Source organism: Podarcis muralis, chromosome 16 (genome assembly GCF_964188315.1).
Source record: "Podarcis muralis chromosome 16, rPodMur119.hap1.1, whole genome shotgun sequence".
Lineage (NCBI taxonomy): Eukaryota > Metazoa > Chordata > Lepidosauria > Squamata > Lacertidae > Podarcis > Podarcis muralis.
In genome coordinates, this window is record NC_135670.1 from 7,830,104 (window position 1) to 7,848,219 (window position 18,116).

An 18,116-nucleotide genomic window follows, 5' to 3' on the forward strand; every position below is an offset into this window, starting at 1 on the left:
TGAGTCAAAATGAGAGTACCCCTAAACATTTTTAAGAAAAAAAGCACCGATTACTACTACTATTACTTTTGAAAGTCTTAGGTAAAGGGACCCCTGACCATTAGGTCCAGTTGTGACCGACTCTGGGGTTTGGCCCTCATCTCGCTTTATTGGCCGAGGGAGCCGGCGTACAGCTTCCGGGTCATGTGGCCAGAATGACTAAGCCGCTTCTGGAGAACCAGAGCAGAGCACGGAAACGCCGTTTACCTTCCCGCCAGAGCGGTACCTATTTATCTACTTGTACTACGTGCTTTCGAACTGCTAGGTGGGCAGGAGCAGGGACCGAGCAAGGGGAGCTCACCCCGTCGCGGGGATTGGAACCACTGACCTTCTGATCTGCAAGCCCTAGGCTCTGTGGTTTAACCCACAGTGGCATCCGTGTCCCTTGAAAGTCTCAAATTATGGCTAATTTTTCTTACTGGTGATTTTGTTGTTTCATCTTTCTTTATAATGTATATATCGCTGGATTGAAAGAAACAACCCTCAACATTTTATGAAGTAAATACGTCGGGGAAGTGTGTAAAACAACTTCTTTACCAGTTGCGCAGGGGAAGCTGTGGAGGAATGTGGCTGGATCCCAAAAGCTCTAAGTCAGAGGCGTGGGGAACCTGCAGCCCTCCAGAGGTTGCCCCATTGGCCGTGCTTGCAAGGGCTGATGGGAATTGGAGTCCAACGACAGGACATCTGGAGGTTCCTGCACCTTGGCAGTGACCTGGAGGAGAAACTGGCATTTTCCGTTCACCCAATTTCTTACCTTTGGGGCTCAGATCCATGCCTTCCACGTAGAAGACACTGTTCCGCAGGGCAATCTCCTGCAGGATGATCCCAAAGCTGTAGACGTCGCCTTTCTGGGTGCCCAGGAAGGGGTTCGACTCCATGCGCAGGAGTTCGGGGGCCGTCCAGAGTTTCTCTAGGGGGAAAAGGAGGGGGAGAAGCAGAGTCAAGCAGGGCAAGGGAGCGGGAGTCAGTTGCTATCATCTTGGCCTGGAAGGGGACCCAGGGTATGACCGGGGAGGCCAAAAGCCACAGGCCTTTGAGCCAGGACAGTTACAAAGGGTCACACTGCTTTGCAAGCATCAGAAGCTATGGGCTAAATCCTTCTCAGACCCACTGACATTAATGCACCAGTTTCCAAGGAGCTAGTAACACTGCATACAAATTGCAGGATCACCTTACGCCATATGTGTCCACTCAACCATGTGGATCTGTTACAGACAACACACTTGTAAGAAATCAATCTTTTACTGCGGCGCCACCTGCACTTTGGAACTCCCTGCCTAGTGACCTCATGCAGGGACCTTCTTTGCCTTACTGATTTTGGTACCTACTTAAAAGCTCACACCCTCCAACATTTCTCTGATGAAAATAGGGACTTCCTATTCAACAACAACAACAGCAAAACAATTTTATTATTTATATCCCGCCCATCTGACTGGGTTGCCCCAGCCACTCTGGGCAGCTTCCAACATACAGTATATAAAAACACGATAAAACGTTTAAAAACTTCTCTATACAGGGGTGCTTTCAAACGTCTTCTAAAGGCTGTACAGTTACTTATCTCCTTGGCTTATGGGTCACACAACTCCATACCCTCCAGCATTTCTCCAATGAAAATAGGGACATCCTAAGGAAAAGTGGGACATTCCAGGATCAAATCAGAAACCAGGACTGCTTCTGTAAATCCGGGACTGTCCCTGGAAAATAGGGAGACTTGGAGGGTCTGAAATCATTTTAATGTTAAGGTCGGCCTATCCAGGCATGAAGAATGCCGATGTGCATTTTTAATCTCTTCGTAGCTTACTGATGGTTTTAAAAGTTAATTGTTTAGCTATTACTTGATAATTTTTCCAGATGCTTTTAAAATACCTGTTTTTCATTGATGTTTCCTTCTTATAAACCGCTTTGATCTCCCCTCTCCACCCCACCGCACACACTTACAATCAAGTGATATCTACATTTTGTTAATAAAAATAAGAATTTCAGAAACCCTAACCCCCCCCACCTGACCCCTCCCCTCCCCTCCCAGCCGCATCCCTCACTGGCAAACAGCGCGTGGGAATCGTCCGTCTCGGGCGCCTGACGGAAGCTCTCCAGCCCGTAGTCCGTGATCTTCAACACGAAGCGACTGTCCACCACGCAGTTGGAGGACTTCAGGTTGCCGTGGTAGCTTATCACGCTGTTGTGGAGGAAAAGCATCCCCTGGTTGGAGGAATAGCGGGGAAAACATTGGAGTGGAGGGAGAGAGAGAGGTCTAAGAGAGCTGAGGCTTGCGTGGGGCAGCAGTCCCACTCTGCTAAGTATGAGGAGTGCAGATCTTGTGTTACACTGATTTAAAATCATAGAATAGTAGAGATGGAAGGGTCCACGGGGTCATCTAGTTCAACCTCCTGCAATGAAGGAATCTTTCACCCAACATGGAGCTCAAACTCACAACCCTGAGATTAAGAGTCTTATGCTCTACCAACTGAGCTATGTTGCGACTGAGCTATGTCTTCTACCTTGGGTCCGAAATCTAGGGACGGGAAAATCCATCACTTTCCCCTTCTCTCTTTTCTTCATCTTTTCCAGTCTTAAATTCTCCACATTTCTGCATCAGTTTGCCAAGTGTCTCTTAAAGTCCTCATGGAAACTCCTCAGCCTTTCAATGCAAATTCATCCTAACATACACAGATTTGTAAGCAGTTTCCCCTGATATACACACTTTTCTTGCAAAACAACTTCCCTCGATATGATGCACTTCTGTATTTTATCCTCTCTAATATGTGCATAGGGACGCGGGTGGCGCTGTGGGTAAAAGCCTCAGCGCCTAGGGCTTGCCGATCGAAAGGTCGGCGGTTCGAATCCCTGCGGCGGGGTGCGCTCCCGCTGCTCGGTCCCAGCGCCTGCCAACCTAGCAGTTCGAAAGTACCTCCGGGTGCAAGTAGATAAATAGGGACCGCTTACTAGCGGGAAGGTAAACGGCGTTTCCGTGTGCGGCTCTGGCTCGCCAGAGCAGCGATGTCACACTGGCCACGTGACCCGGAAGTGTCTGCGGACAGCGCTGGCCCCCGGCCTCTTGAGTGAGATGGGCGCACAACCCCAGAGTCTGTCAAGACTGGCCCGTACGGGCAGGGGTACCTTTACCTTTACCTTTAATATGTGCATAGTATTTAGAATCTGCCTTTCTCTCAAGCTGGGATTTAAGGCGGCTTACATTTAAAAACAACATTATAAAATGCAAGGTAATAAAAACGAACTAGTTAAGAGAATAATTGCAATACATCAGAAGACATTTAGACCCAGCAAGTAAAATGCAATTTGCCCTGACAGCAGCCCAGTGATCAGCATCATCTGCTCCAGAGTTTCCAAAAGCCTGTCTGGACATTAAGGTCTTATCCTGCCGGTGGAAGGCTAACACAGAGACCTGTCTTGGGAGGCAATTCCACAATATGGGAAGAGCCACACGGAAAAGACTGCTTCCCACATATGCATTTTCCTATCCTTTGCTTGGAGAACTGGACTGCAATATTCAGAGAAGTGCGGATTTTGTAGGAAAGTTGTGCTTTGGTTCAGGTGCTGTTCCAAAAAGTGTGAATTAAGTAGGTTCTCCTTTGAATCTAGGGATCCGGGTGGCGCTGTGGGTTAAACCACAGAGCCTAGGACTTGCCAATTAGAAGGTCGGCGGTTCGAATCCCCATGACGGGGTGAGCTCCTGTTGCTCGGTCCCAGCTCCTGCCAACCTAGCAGTTCGAAAGCACGTCAAAGTGCAAGTAGATAAATAGGTACCACTCCGGCGGGAAGGTAAACGGAGTTTCAGTGCGCTGCTCTGGTTCGCCAGAAGTGGCTTAGTCATGCTGGCCACATGACCCGGAAGCTGTACGCCGGCTCCCTCAGCCAATAAAGCGAGATGAGCGCCGCAACCCCATAGTCAGCCACGACTGGACCTAATGGTCGGGGGTCCCTTTTCCTTTTAATCTAAACTGAAACATTCTCCATCTCTACTCCCCAGATGCTGTTGGTATACAATTACCACCATCCCCAGCTGGCTTAGCTCAGTGGCGGCTGGTCCATTAGGGTCAACTGCCCCACTGACCTCTGCCTTCAGCCAACCCCGCCCCCTGGCCCCCTCCTTACTTGCTACCTGTCTATGGGGGTGGCCCTGCCTCTCAGCTTCCTCCTTATTCTCAATCTTGCCCCTTGCAGAACTCAGCAGGGAGGAAGAGGATGGGGACAATACTAGAATTAGTTGGCTCTGTCTTTCATTCATTGTTGTGGTGCCACCTACTGTTGGCCTCCCTGCCTTCTGCCCTACCAGTCGCAACAGGTATTCTTTCGCTATTTTCCTACTGAAAAACAGCTCCCCACAGATGCTGTGACCCTCGCTGAGAAAAAGGTATGGTGATCTGTAGGTTTCCCCCCAGTACAGAAAACGAGATTTGGAGAGTCCGTATGTTTGCAGGATGAGTGTGTGTGTGTGTGTGTGTGAAATTGAGATCAGGGAAATGGAATGGGGAGAACGGGTTCAACCCCTGCTGCCTCCCTCCCTTGCCCCACAGCAGGAGGGTTTGCGTTCAACTTAAAAATAGAAAGCTTGGGAAATCACGGATTTCCTCCATTTCGTGACATTTTGGCCCTTTGGTCTGGTGCAGAGATAGCCGCTAGTAACCTCCCTCACGTTCAGAGGCAGGATGAGTACCAGATGTTGAGGGGAAAGGACAACGGAAAGCTTCGCACGCCAGCTTCCCATTCCACACGCAGAGCTACAATTCCCAGAGTGGCTTAACCATCAACCCCTCTTCACGGGAAACGCTGGGAATTGTAGCTCTGTGAGGGGAATGGGAGTTTCCTGACAGCTCTCAGCATCCTTTGCGTAGGGCGGTTCCCATAATTCCTTGCGGGGGAGCCATGACCATTCAAAATAGTCTGGCCGCGGTTTTAAGGTGTGGGTGGCCTCAGTGGCGTAGCATGGGTTGTCAGCACCCGGGGCAAGGCAAGTAATTTGTGCCCCCTAACCCTCGCTCTCTCTCCGCACCGCACGGCACGCCTGGCACCCCCCCCTCCACAGTGGGCGGCGACCCGGCGGCTTGGATCGGATTCGCACAGCCAGCACTGCGGTGAGAGAGAGAGAGTGAGTGAGCCAGGTAGGGGCAGAGAGCTGCGAGTGCGAGCGCCCCCCCCCATGTTGCGCCCGGCCCCCCCTGCACCCCCACGCTACGCCACTGGGTGGCCTGCATCCACCGCCCTCCTGAATTTTGCCTGCCTGCCCCTCAACTGGACCCCAGCGGCAGCCCTTCTTGAAGCTAGGCCAAGGCCTGACAAGCTCTGGGCACCAGTTGCTGGGAGAAGGAGAGATGGCTATGCTCATGCCCTGCTAGTGGGCTTCCCAGAGACAGATGGAGGCATTCTTAAAATTACCTTGACGATGTCACTGGTGAGTGAATAGCGGAACATCCAGTCCAAGGTGATGCTCTCGTTCTCCAGGATGTCCTAGGGTGCAGTCAGAGGTGGGGAATATTGCGTTAGTTTCCCCCGATTATAACTCCAGCGCTTCTGTCTCCCTTTTCCAACCATGGGCAGTCCCTGTTGTGTTATGGAATGGTATGGTAGTTTTTGGATCTAAATATTGGCCTGTCGTGCTAAATGTTATTCAGGTCAGAGGGCGTGGTGTCACAGCGACGAACGTCACTGGACGACGTCCCCTTTCCTCTGCCCTTTCCGCAAATGCATGCATCCATTCCCCCCGCAATTCCCCCATGAAGATGGCAAAAAAGAACCGGATGCTGGTACAACCACCCTAAATTTCGTCACTTGAGTCTGACATACTTTCCAAGGCTAAGAGGGCTGGAAACATTATCCCCACCCCCCGGGAATCAAATAAGACAGAAATGAGTGCTAAACATGTGTGCCATATTCCATTGGTTTTTCAGCTCACATTTCTCGCGTGAAGGAAGCTCAAATGTAATGTGGAAATTAACAGGAAAACAGAGAAATGGAATGAAGTGACGTGTGAATGAAGCCCTAGAAAGATGGAGGCGTCGACACAAGTTCAGGAGGACTGTCTCGAAGATATGCTGCTGAGGGCACAAATCTCTTTTTGTACACACAGCCCAATCCATTCCGATCCATGGCTTTTATACGCTTCAGGCCTTCATTTGTCCTGCAAATTCAAAACCTAGCGCCGTTTGCAAATACCTAAACCTGAGACTGCACAGTCCAACTCTTGATTTCACAGCACACTTAGAAATTTTAGTTTTGTCTATCTATTTATTTTTTAAACGTTCGGTGTGAATTTTTCCCAACTCAGCACTTTACATATCCTGCTTGTTTGGGGAATTTTCTTTTTCTTTCATGAAAACAAAACAGGAAACCCAAGTCTCAACAACATCCAGTTTCTCAAACAATCTAAGCACACACACGCTAGGAGACTACACATTGAAATATTCCCCTCTATTAAATTTGAGGATATCTTTTATTTCCCATAACCCCACCTTTCAGCACAAATGCCCTGAGGGCATCTTGACAACCCAGTTTATTTTTGTGGTTGTAAGTTGTTTTAAACTGGGTTTTTTTAAGGTTGTGTTTGAATGTTGTAACCCACCCTGGGACCTCAAGGTAGAGGGAGAGTCAACATCATCATCATCATCAACAACAACAACAACTCTAAAGGTTCTCTCCCACCTTTCCATTTATCCTCACAACCTTGTAAGGTAGGTTGCAGCTGAGAACGAGAGAAAGAGAGGGAGAGAAAGAAAGAAAGAAAGAAAGAAAGAAAGAAAGAAAGAAAGAAAGAAAGAAAGAAAGAAAGAAAGAGAACAAGGGAGCGGGGGATAGAGCACAACCAGCTCAAAGTGGTTCAGTTAATGTTTTATGGAACTGTAAGTGTTTAGGGTGGAATTTGAACCTGAGGTCTCCCTGGTCCTAATCCAGCTCTAACCACTACACAACACTGTCCTGCACCATCCAGCCCCTCTCCCCGTGTGGAGCCCATCCCGGTTCCAGCCGCCTGACCATTTTCTCCCCTTCTGCTCTTTCTTTCTTTCTTTCTTTCTTTCCTTCCCCCTCTTTCCTGCCTCCCCGTTTCTGCCTCCTCTCTTTTATAAGAGGAAATGCTTATCTTCAGCAGGCAGCCAGGAATCTAGGACTGTCGAAATCTCCCTATCTCCCACCCCCCGCACGCCGCCAATTCTTCTCGCTCATCCACCGCGCTATAAATCATCTCTCTTGGAATCGGCTCGGCAGAGAGGCTTGCAATGCCCCCTCGGCGCTCCTTTTAATTAAAGGCTTCGTCTGCCCCCGCCTCGGCCCTCGGCAGGGCTGCGGTCGAGGTGGCGGGTGCGGAAGAAACGCCGCCACGCCAGAGGACTTTCCGGCCCTACACACACGAAAGAGGCCTGATCCTGAGCCTCGCTCTCTGCAGCACAATTCCTGCATTGAATAGCCACATGTCGGCTGCCACACGTCAAGGCCACGCATGTGCGCAGCCGACGTTCTCCACAAGCAGACACGCAATAAGTTTTCCGTTCTCCTCGCAATCCGCACTCTTTCTGTTCCGCCGCGGTTCGGTTCCTGCTACGCCTTTCGTCCTGCCGCCCGCCATTTAGCGTGGTTTATTTAGTTATTTATGCAATCTATGTAGATTGTTTACATAAATTGTGAGTTTAACGGAAGGAGTGCCATCCGTTTATTTATTTCAGTTCATAAAGCTTGTATTTATTTATTTGTTTCATAAAATTTATACACCGCTTGTTTGTGAAAGAAAGAAAGAATAAAAGCCCCAAGGGGCTTTACGAAAAAGATAAAACGATAACATTATCAACAGGGGAAAAAACCCGACAACAATAATTTAGGGCATTTGAAAAATTAAAACGGCGATAAAAACAGATTAAAACTCACATCAACGTTCTAAACACATATCGCTTGATTGTAAAGAATTTTTTTTTTAAAAAATGAACATCTCAAAGTAGTAAGGCCTGAGGTCTAATTTCAATGTACAGGAAGTCTTTAAATAATGGTGTTGTGTTTTTTTGATGTGTTTTTTTAAAAAACCTCATTAATTACGCATTGGTTGGAGGCTTTAAAAAAAACCCAACAACTGATTGTATTCGCTGGATTGATACTGATTGCTGGTTTGATTTTTATTCCTGTTGTGGGACAAAAACGGCAACAGTGCCAATTCCCGCTTCTCTTGCCAACAGAATCCTCCATCATCCCTGCCAGCGAGACGCATTTGGTTGCCGCTTGGCAACACACAGCCCAAGGATTGAGGCTGGCTGGCGCAGGAGGCTTGCAAAGCTAAAAACATGGTTCCTTTTACTGCTCTAGGTGGCTGTCCTCATGTCAGCAGTGTGAACAACGATGGCCAGCGAGTGCCAGACTCTCCTCAGGCCTACAAAATGGCCACCCTGTGGTCAAGGGAAAGACTAGGGGTAGTGTTTGTCTTACCCATTGCAGACCCACTGAAACTAACAAACACATTAATTTCACTAGACCTACTCAAGAATATGCCCGCCAAATCAACCAGCACCATCGTTAATGAGGGCCTAGGCTCTCTCCAAGCCTACAAGATGGCTGCCCTGAAGCAGAGGGGAAGCCTCCGTTTCCAGCACCAAAGTTAATGACGGCTAAGCTTTCCTCAAGTCTACATGATGGGTTATCCATAGCTGAGGGAACAGCCTATCATCTTCCATTGCCAGCACCATCGATAATAAAGGATAGGAAGTGCAAGGCTTCCCTCAGGCCTACAAAATGGCCGCCCTTTTGCTGAGGTATCGGCCACATTATTAGCCTCCACTGCCAGCAGCATTAGTGATTAAGGCTGAGGGACACTACGCTCTCCTTAGGCCTGCAAGATGGCTGCCCTATTGCCAAGCGAATGGCCAGACTGGTCTTCATTGGCAGCAGTAATAAGAAAAGCGAGTGCCTTGAGTGTGGGTTCAACTAAGTAACCCAGTGGTTTTCAACCAGTGTGCCATGGCACCCTGGGGTGCCTTGAATGTTGGTCAGGGGTGCTGCGGGCAACACCGGCCTCTGTCCCTCTTTCCTTTCCTCCCTCCTCTGATACCCTCTTGAGTCTCTGCGTCCCAAAGGCTTGCCCAGGTGTTTGTTTTGGCAGCCCTGGCTACAAGCTCCCCAGGCGAATGGTGCCTCTGGGGCTGGCCAGGGGGTGCTTCCCAGACCCCTGAGGGGCAGTGGCACCTCTCTTTGGGGCGGGGGGGGCAGCTCAGAGGCCAGGGGCGGTAGCTTCAGCTGCCCAGAGGACTCCCAAGGAGAGGGGAGAAGAGAGGAGGCTGAGGGGACAGTCTCCAAGGGATGGTGTTCAAAAAAGGATTAGAGGCTGCCAGCTCAGCAAGCGAGGGGTGACATAACTGGGTTCCTGAGCCCCATAGGGGAGCTGCCAAAAGAATATAGTTGGTCAAGGGAGCCGTGGACCCCCAAAGGTTGAAAACCTCTGAAGTAACAATAACAATAATAACAATAATAATTTATTTATACCCCGCCCATCTGGCTGGGGTTCCCCAGCCACTCTGGGCGGCTTCCAACAAAATATTAAAATACAGTGGTTTGCTAAACATTAAAAGCTTCCCTAAACAGGGCCGCCTTCAGATGTCTTCTAAAAGTCTGGTAGACTTTTAGAAGACCCAGATCTGGATTTAGGTTTGATGAGGCCCTAAGCTGCTGAAGGTAATGGGGCCCTTTATATGTCCAGCTGTCCTTTGTCAACAACAAATTGTCACTGTTTTTTGTGCTGAATATATGCTATATGGTAATTTATGGACCTGATAGGTATCTAAAGCCGTTTGCGCATGTTGCCCTGCAACCAGTCCATGCAGAATATAGGCACCCTATATATAGAAACTGGGACGCGGGTGGCGCTGTGGGTAAAACCTCAGCGCCTAGGACTTGCCGATCGAAAGGTCGGCGGTTCGAATCCCCGCGGCGGGGTGCGCTCCCGCCGTTCGGTCCCAGCGCCTGCCAACGTAGCAGTTCGAAAGCACCCCCGGGTGCAAGTAGATAAATAGGGACCGCTTACTAGCGGGAAGGTAAACGGCGTTTCCGTGTGCTGCGCTGGCTCGCCAGATGCAGCTTGTCACGCTGGCCACGTGACCCGGAAGTGTCTGCGGACAGCGCTGGCTCCCGGCCTATAGAGTGAGATGAGCGCACAACCCTAGAGTCTGGCAAGACTGGCCCGTACGGGCAGGGGTACCTTTACCTTTACCTTATATATAGAAAGGAGCAAACCTGTGATATTTTAGGTAGCAGGCAGGGCCCATCACTTACATCATGGGAGCCAACACAACACAAAACACCGTTGCTGTATGTAGGTTTTATTTTATTTGTTTTTTATCTTATATTTTGGAAATGTACATCCAGGTTTGGGGCCCTAAGCTATAGCTTGTTTAGCTTATACGTAAATCTGGCACTGGCCTCACCCACCTATAAGGAGAGAAGTCGAACAGGGGAGGAGTTGTTAACATCCAGGCATGCTTTTTCGCCACAACTCTCACGTACCTGGAGACTGCCACGGGTGCAATACTCTGTCAAGATGCAGATATTTGGGGGATCAATGCAGGCTCCGATAAAGCGCGTCAGGTGCTTGTTCTGAACATCCCGCATCTGGAAAGAACATGGAGGTGTGGTTAAAGTGCCCAAATCTTGCCGGGGACCCAAGCAACACATAAACACACACACACACACAGAACCACTACTTAACCCTAGCCAGAGGGTTAAAATTATATAGGCAATGACCGTTTTAGGCAGGCCTGATATATGTGCGACAGCGCAGGCATACACCACGCTGAACCCGGAAATGACCCAAAAATGTCACAAAAAGGGGTGGAACGGGATGTTTGCAGGCTTTTCAAATGGTGTTTCCAATACACACAATTTCACTTAAATGTGTGGTGTCTCGGAACGTAAACCCCACATAAATGGGGAGTTGCCTGTATGTAGAAAAGGAGAAGCGCCACATTTTCCTGAAATCACTATTGACTGCTGCTATTGCAAACGCCCCAATGTGAGGTGAATATCCCATGCTTTGGGGACTCGTTCGTTCAAAATTATTGAGGTTTTTCTACATTTTCACCAAAATCAGAGGTTTTTGTAAAATCTCATAGGGGAGCACCTTCATTATTTTAAAACCCATCAGATTGGGTGAAGGCTAAGAACCTTCGGCTGCAACTCCTGAACATTTAACTAGATCCAATGAGATGTCGAATAGAATCGCAGATGTGGCAGTGCGCATTTTGACAGCCTCCCTACAGAACCGCCTCTCTGTCCAGCATTAACAACCGAAGACTTATTTTCCCCACGACTTAACTCTGCAGGCAGCAGAGGGAAAATTAAATCCAGGCGATTTACTGACAGTGAGACCTATGATAAAGCACAATGTAATTTATTCAGGGACGGGAGGCAAAGTGAAGGATTTCGTGCCCCTGGGGTCCTTTCCATCTAGGATTTCCAGAACTGGTGCAAGCACGTTCTGCTCTCCCCGCCAAACAAAAACCCACCAGAGAGCAAGTGTGATTAGTACTGGACTATGACTTGGGAAACCAGGGTTCAAATTCTCCACTTGGCTACCAAGTTCAACCTTGGGCCAGTCACTGCCTCCCAGTCTAGCCTACGTCACCAGGTTGTTGTGAGGAGGGGGGAAACCATGTACACCAGCCAGGAATCCTTGGAGGAAAAGGTGGGATACGGATGCAGTAAACGAAGAAAAAAACAAATTCAATACGATACGATACGATATCTTTATTGTCATTGTCCCTTGCGGAACAATGAAATTGAAAAACTACATAAAAACTACAAAAAACATTCAAAAACCCCTAAAAACTCTAAAACCCCATTTTAAAATACACTATACTACAGAGACGCCTTATACTGCGTTTAGAACCAGAATTGCATTAGCGTAGAAACTGTTTTTCAGGCGGCTAGTCCTGGCCTTTATAACCCTATACCTTCTTCCAGAAGGCAGAAGCTGAAAGAGATCATTTCCGGGGTGCGTACTATCATGTGCTATCTCTGCCGCTTTCTTATGGCACCTGGCAGCATAGATTTGATCTAAGGTGGGAAGAGTGCACCCAATAATTCTCTCTGCAGTCTTTACAACCCTGGATAGCATTGCCAGAAATAATTCCACAAGTTTAGCAATCCAGCGCAGGATTCCAGAAGGCATCATAAGCAAACAAACAAATGGGAGACTTCGCAAGGGAGTGTGATGTCCATGCGTTCGCCACAAATAAAATAATTGGTTGCTTCATGTAGAACCTCTCCTGGCACACATGCAATATGGTTTTAAAAATAGAAACTTTGGAGGAATCCATAAACAGGAGTCCACAAGAATTTTTCAGCAGGGGAGGAGGAATAAAACACTGGAAGAGGGAGATCAGGCTACTTAAGTCTTTTTTTATTTAAGGCAGCTGACAGTCTGGGGGTTTTGGGGTCATCATAGGGGTGGTAGGGAAAGGAATTCCCCCACTCAGCGGACACCCATGGGCATATGCACTAAGAGAAGCAGAGGAGGAACTTGGGAGGGAAACATCCCAATTCCACGAAGCAGGGAAAGCATCAGTTTGGGACGGAAGGAATTTGCGCCGTGGGGAGCTGAGCACATGACAGAGTGTGCGCATGTGATTGATGTGCGGACGCCTTGCCAGAGGGAAAGCATGCTTTCAGACACACACACACACACACACACATACACATACATGCACACAGACACGTCAAAAAGCAAGCAGGTTGCAAATATCTCTTCCTCGCCAGCTATTATCTTTGCTTGCTCAGATGCCCCTTTCGCGAGCCAAACCCCTTGTTTATCTTCTCCTTCGCACACACGTAAATTCCTGTTGCTTTAAGCTGCTCCGGCTCTTAATTAAGGAGGAGCAGATGGCTGGCTCTTTGCCGCTTCCTCGCTAATGAGTCATTAGCCCTCTGCGCTGCTGTAGCAGCACCCGGGTGCCACTCTGCACCGCTCGCTGCCCGCTCCCTATGCGCTTTCTCTCCCCGCTAATGAATCTGCCTCCCGCCCCACCAAATACCCCAGCAGCTCAATGCCCCTTGCTGGTGCCCCACTAAATTCATAAAATCATAGAACGGAAGAGTTGAAAGGGACCCCATGTTTCATCTAGTCCAACCCCCCGCAATGCAAGGGTCTCAACTAAGGCATCCATGACAGATGGCCATCCAACCTCTGCTTAAAAACCTCCAAGGAAGGAGAGAGCCCACCACCAGAGGGGCATTTCAGTGGCGGTGGTGTCTCGCCCACACCGGATGCCAGCAACCCACGCTATGCCACTGCCAAACCCCCTTACAGGTCATTAGCTGCTACAATAAACTAACTTCAGATCAGGACAGTCACAGCAAACAGATTACACAAAGGTTGATCTTTAAATTCAAACATGCAAATCTTTTATCACCCTTTGCTCTTCAATAGGCATAGTCACACATTAGCGAGGGCCTCTACACCTCTTCCTTGTAATAATCAGGTTCAAGCTAATTGATGCTTAGCAAATATGAACGAATATGTATCAAGAAATAGGATATATGCTCATACATTGAATTATCTGAAACATTAACAACCTCTAATGACTTTTTATTCTTAATCCCATTAGCTCCTTTGCTACCATTTGCGGTGCTTCTGCAGCAGACATGGCATTAAATCAACAACTCTTTGCTCACCCTTGTGTTTGCAAAAGCAAATGCCCTTTGTCCTGAACAAGGTCAATCCATAGTTTTCATTACTTCTGTTATAAGCGTCTATTATGCGAGGGGTTTTAGGGTAACCTTAGGGGAGCAGTTCCAAATAACAGGGGAGAAGCAGTTTTCCCCTTCACACTAAGACCTGGAAGAGACCACCAGTGGCATAGCATGGGTTGCTGGAGACCGGGGCAGGCAAGCTGCTCACACTGCCAGAGTGACACCCCCCCCACTCCGGAGCCCCACTGGCCCTTAAGACCCAAGTTTGAATCAAAGAATTATGGAGCTGAGGGGGACCATAAGGGTCATCTAGTCCAACCCCCTGCAATGCACAAATCCTGCCCACAGCCGTCCCTGATTGGGCTCGAACCACCAACCTTCTGTTTAACTGCCAGACGCACGGACCCAATGCAACACTGGGGGCTGTTATTATTATTACAGGCCTTATAAATTAATACAAGAACCTCGAACCTGGTGTGGGCGGGGCCATGGCCCCAAAGTGGGAGGGGCTTGCCACAATCCACATCACTCTTTGTCTCCTTGCCACCCCCTTTTCTGTCTCTCCGACACACCCCTTCACACACACACACACACACACATATACACACACACATAGCATGGAAGGAAATGCACTTTCTGGAGGGTTGGTATGGAGGACAAGAGGAGTCTCACACTGTCCAAAGTTACAGGTTGCTGTATTTATAAAGGCACAAAGGGGAAATCACAGTTTTCATAAGAACGTTAGGAGACCTTGCTGGATCAGGCCTTATAGCTTTGGAAGACAAGGGATTAAAAGAAGATCTTATCACAATTTAGATAAATGTTAATACAGTGGTACTTTGGTTCTCAAACGACTTGGTACTCAAACAACTTGGAACCCAAACACTGCAAACCCAGAAGTGTTCTGGTTTGTGAACTTTTTTCAGAAGTCCAACGTGCTCCGTTTTGAGTGTTACGCTGAGACCTGTCTGTTTTTGCTACTTATTTTGCCTTTTTGTTTTTGCGGCTCTTTTCGTTTTGTTTTTGTGACTGCGTGGAACCCAGTTCAGCTACTGATTGATTGATTGATTGATTGATTGATTGTGTGACCGCAGTACATTGTTTATTGGTTTCATTTATGGATCAATGGTCTCTTTGCTGTTTTAGTGGTTGTTTTTAAAAGTCTGGAACGGATTAATCCATCTGGCACTACTTTCTATGGGAAAGCGCACCTTGGTTTGGGAACGCTTGGGTTTTGGAACGGACTCCCAGAACGGATTAAGTTTGAGAAACAAGGTACCACTGTAAAAGAGTATTGTGCACACCGTGTGGCTGTTTGCTTAGAGAACCTCGTTCAGCTGAAAAGGAATTGGGGCATGCACAAAATAATCGCAGTAATCTTGCGGCTCCATCAGCAACCCCTCCCCATCCCAGAGGGACAGACACCACCCAGGCCCTCCACCACCAGCCGTTCCGGAGTCTTTGCCACACTCTCAAAGGGCATTCCAGCCAGTTGCTTACATGTTTCAGCTCGAAAAGCACCTTCCGCGTCAAATCGATCCGCTTCCTGTTTACATGTTTCACAGCCACGAGGTTCCCCTGAAAGGAGACGCAGAAATCAGGGAGGAGGAGAGGGAATCGTGCTGCTGAGGTTGCCAGGGGGAAAGAAGACTGGCCAGTCCGGCCGCTTTTTAAGGGAGCCGTCCACCTACCCATCGACTCATCCACCTCAATGGTTAACCTAAGAAAGATGAGCCTGTTTGAGAAGGCCAGTGGAGGCTCACCATAGTCCAGCATCCTATTCTCACAGTGGCCATATGCCCCAAAGAACCTAGGGATCCATACAGACTGCCTCTGGACCTGGAGGCTCCTAATAATAATAATAATAATAATAATAATAATAATAATAATAATATATTTATACCCCGCACATCTGGCTGGGCTTCCCCAGCCACTCTGGGCGGCTTCCAAAAAATATTAAAATACCGTAATACACCAAACATTAAAAGCCTCCCTAAACAGGGCGCAAGTAGATAAATAGGGACCGCTTACTAGCGGGAAGGTAAACGGCGTTTCCGTGTGCGGCTCTGGCTCGCCAGATGCAGCTTGTCATGCTGGCCACGTGACCCGGAAGTGTCTCCGGACAGCGCTGGCCCCCGGCCTCTAGAGTGAGATGGGCGCACAACCCTAGAGTCTGTCAAGACTGGCCCGTACGGGCAGGGGTACCTTTACCTTTAAACAGGGCTGCCTTCAGATGTCTTCTAAAAGTCTGATAGTTATTCTTCTCTTTGACATCTGGTGGGAGGGTGTCCCACAGGGTGGGCGCCACTACTGAGAAGGCCCTCTGCCTGGTTCCCTGTAACTTGGCTTCTCGCAGTGAGGGAACCGTCAGAAGGCCCTTGGCACTGGACCTCAGTGTCCGGGTAGAACGATGGGGGTGGAGACGCTCCTTCAGGTATACTGGACCGAGGCCGTTTAAAGACGTCAGGAGAGCCTGGCTGCTAGATCAGTGTCCAGCATCCTTTTATCACAGACGCCAACAAGATGCCCCAGGGTTTCAGCAACTGAAATACAGATGCACTGCTGCCTCCAGCCGCCGAGGCAGACCAGAGACATCGTGGCTAGTAACCATTGATGACTTTATCCACGGCGAGAGGAGCAAGAGGCGCTATGGCAGGGGTCAGCAAACTTTTTCAGCAGGGGGCCGGTCCGCTGAATCTCAGACCTTGTGGGGGGCCAGACTATATTTTTGGGAGGGGAAAATGAACGAATTCCTACGCCCCACAAATAACCCAGAGATGCATTTTAAATAAAAGGACACAATCTACTCATGTAAAAACACGCTGATTCCTGGACCGTCTGCAGGCTGGATTTAGAAGGCGATTGGGCCGGATCCAGCCCCCGGGCCTTAGCTTGCCTACCCATGTGCTATGGGTTGGCCCTGCCTGGTCCACAAGACCTGCAATGAACATCCCCACCCATAAACATTGGCGTATCCTGTCTTCCAATAAGGACAGACTCTTCTTTCCAAGGTTTACCTTATAATAAGCTGTCTTGGCATAAACCTGGAACTGTCCCTCTGTGGTGAGAAGGGAGCCATAGTTTGAGCCTCTCTGAGGAAGGAAAGCAGAGGGGGAATGTCTGGTGGCAGAGCAACAAAAAACCAAAATACCTTCTCACCCACACCCCAGATCTTCATTTGCTGGACAAGCGCAGCCTGAACAGAGTTAAAACCTACAAATCTGCACGTTTCAGGTGTGAGGATCCGAATTACCAGAGTGGTTTATCCACCAACCAGTTTCTGGGAGTTGCAGCTCTGCAAAGGGAATTAGGGGAGGGAGGTTCTCCTAATAACTCTCGGGACCTTTAGCAAATGAGAGTTCCCAGAATCCTTTGGGGCAAACCGTGATTGTTTAAAGTGGCGTCAAAGTGGTTTAAGCAGAGCGCAGAGGCTGCATGGTGCAGTGGTTAGTGCTGGAGGAAGACCTGGGAAAAGACCAGGGTTCACATCCCCACTCAGTCATGAAGGTCTTGGGCTGGCCCCTCCCTCTCAGCCTAACCCGCCTCAAAGGGTTGTTGTGAGATGGGGAAGAGAACCACGAACGCTGCTGTGAACTCCTTGGAGGAAAAGGTGGGATATAAATGAAGTTATTAATAATAATAATAATAATTTATTTATACCCCAGCCACTCTGGGCAGCTTCCAACAAAATATTAAAATACAATAGTGCGTCAAACATTAAAAGCTTCCCTAAACAGGGCTGCCTTCAAATGTCTTCTAAAAGTCTGGTAGCTGTTTTTCTCTTTGACATATACCGTATTTTTCCATGTATAAGACGCCCCCTATTTTGGGGGACTCCAAATTAAGAAAACACCCCCTCAGCCCCCTTACCCGTTTATAAGACGAGCCCCAATTTGAAACCTAATTTTTGGGTTAAAAAACCTAGTCTTATACACAGAAAAATAAATATGGTAAATAATATTGGTTTTAAACAGAAGGGGCTTCTGGAAGATGGATGGAACCTGGGGATAGCTCAGTCGGTAAAGCATGAGACTCTTAATCCCAAGGTCTTGGGTTCAAGCCCCACATTGTGCAAAAGATTTCTACATTGCAGGGGGTTGGACTAGATGGCCCTCGTGGTCCCTTCCGACTCTACGTTTCTAGGGTTCGATGACTCACCAGGGAGAGAGTGAGTTTGCTCCCCATGCTGCGGAGGTTCTTCTCCAAGTTGCTGGACTGGACGTCCTCCCATTGCACCCGCCACAGCTCAGAGGCCAGCTCCTTCTCCAGCTTCAGTTTCCTGGGAGGGGAGGGCAGCGGCAGAGGTCAGGGCTCACGCACTTCTGGACTGGAAAGCATCCCACCCACCCTGCTGCCTCCTTCCTCTGTTATCACTACAAATGCACAATCACAAGCATATCGCCTCA

At 48.7% G+C, this 18,116-nt stretch overlaps 1 protein-coding gene and 1 long non-coding RNA gene across 3 annotated transcripts in view; both read right to left on the bottom strand.

Moving 5' to 3' along the window:
* The window catches only part of NPR1 (natriuretic peptide receptor 1), a 60,223-nt gene that overhangs the window by 9,967 nt on the left and 32,140 nt on the right, over positions 1-18,116 (bottom strand). For both annotated transcript variants that reach the window (XM_028709692.2, XM_077920817.1), the window contains exons 8-14: positions 17,869-17,989; positions 16,728-16,802; positions 15,211-15,288; positions 10,528-10,632; positions 5,434-5,505; positions 2,079-2,238; positions 794-949 (exon numbers count right to left, since the gene is read on the bottom strand). In XM_028709692.2, coding sequence (XP_028565525.2) covers positions 794-949; positions 2,079-2,238; positions 5,434-5,505; positions 10,528-10,632; positions 15,211-15,288; positions 16,728-16,802; positions 17,869-17,989 — 767 coding nt within the window. The remainder of the gene's footprint in view (positions 1-793; positions 950-2,078; positions 2,239-5,433; positions 5,506-10,527; positions 10,633-15,210; positions 15,289-16,727; positions 16,803-17,868; positions 17,990-18,116) is intronic.
* On the bottom strand, positions 2,245-5,427 carry LOC144325912 (uncharacterized). Its single transcript, XR_013391069.1, has 3 exons — positions 5,247-5,427; positions 3,169-4,969; positions 2,245-2,792 (listed from the first exon to the last, which is right to left on the bottom strand). It is a non-coding gene; the product is annotated as an uncharacterized LOC144325912 (long non-coding RNA).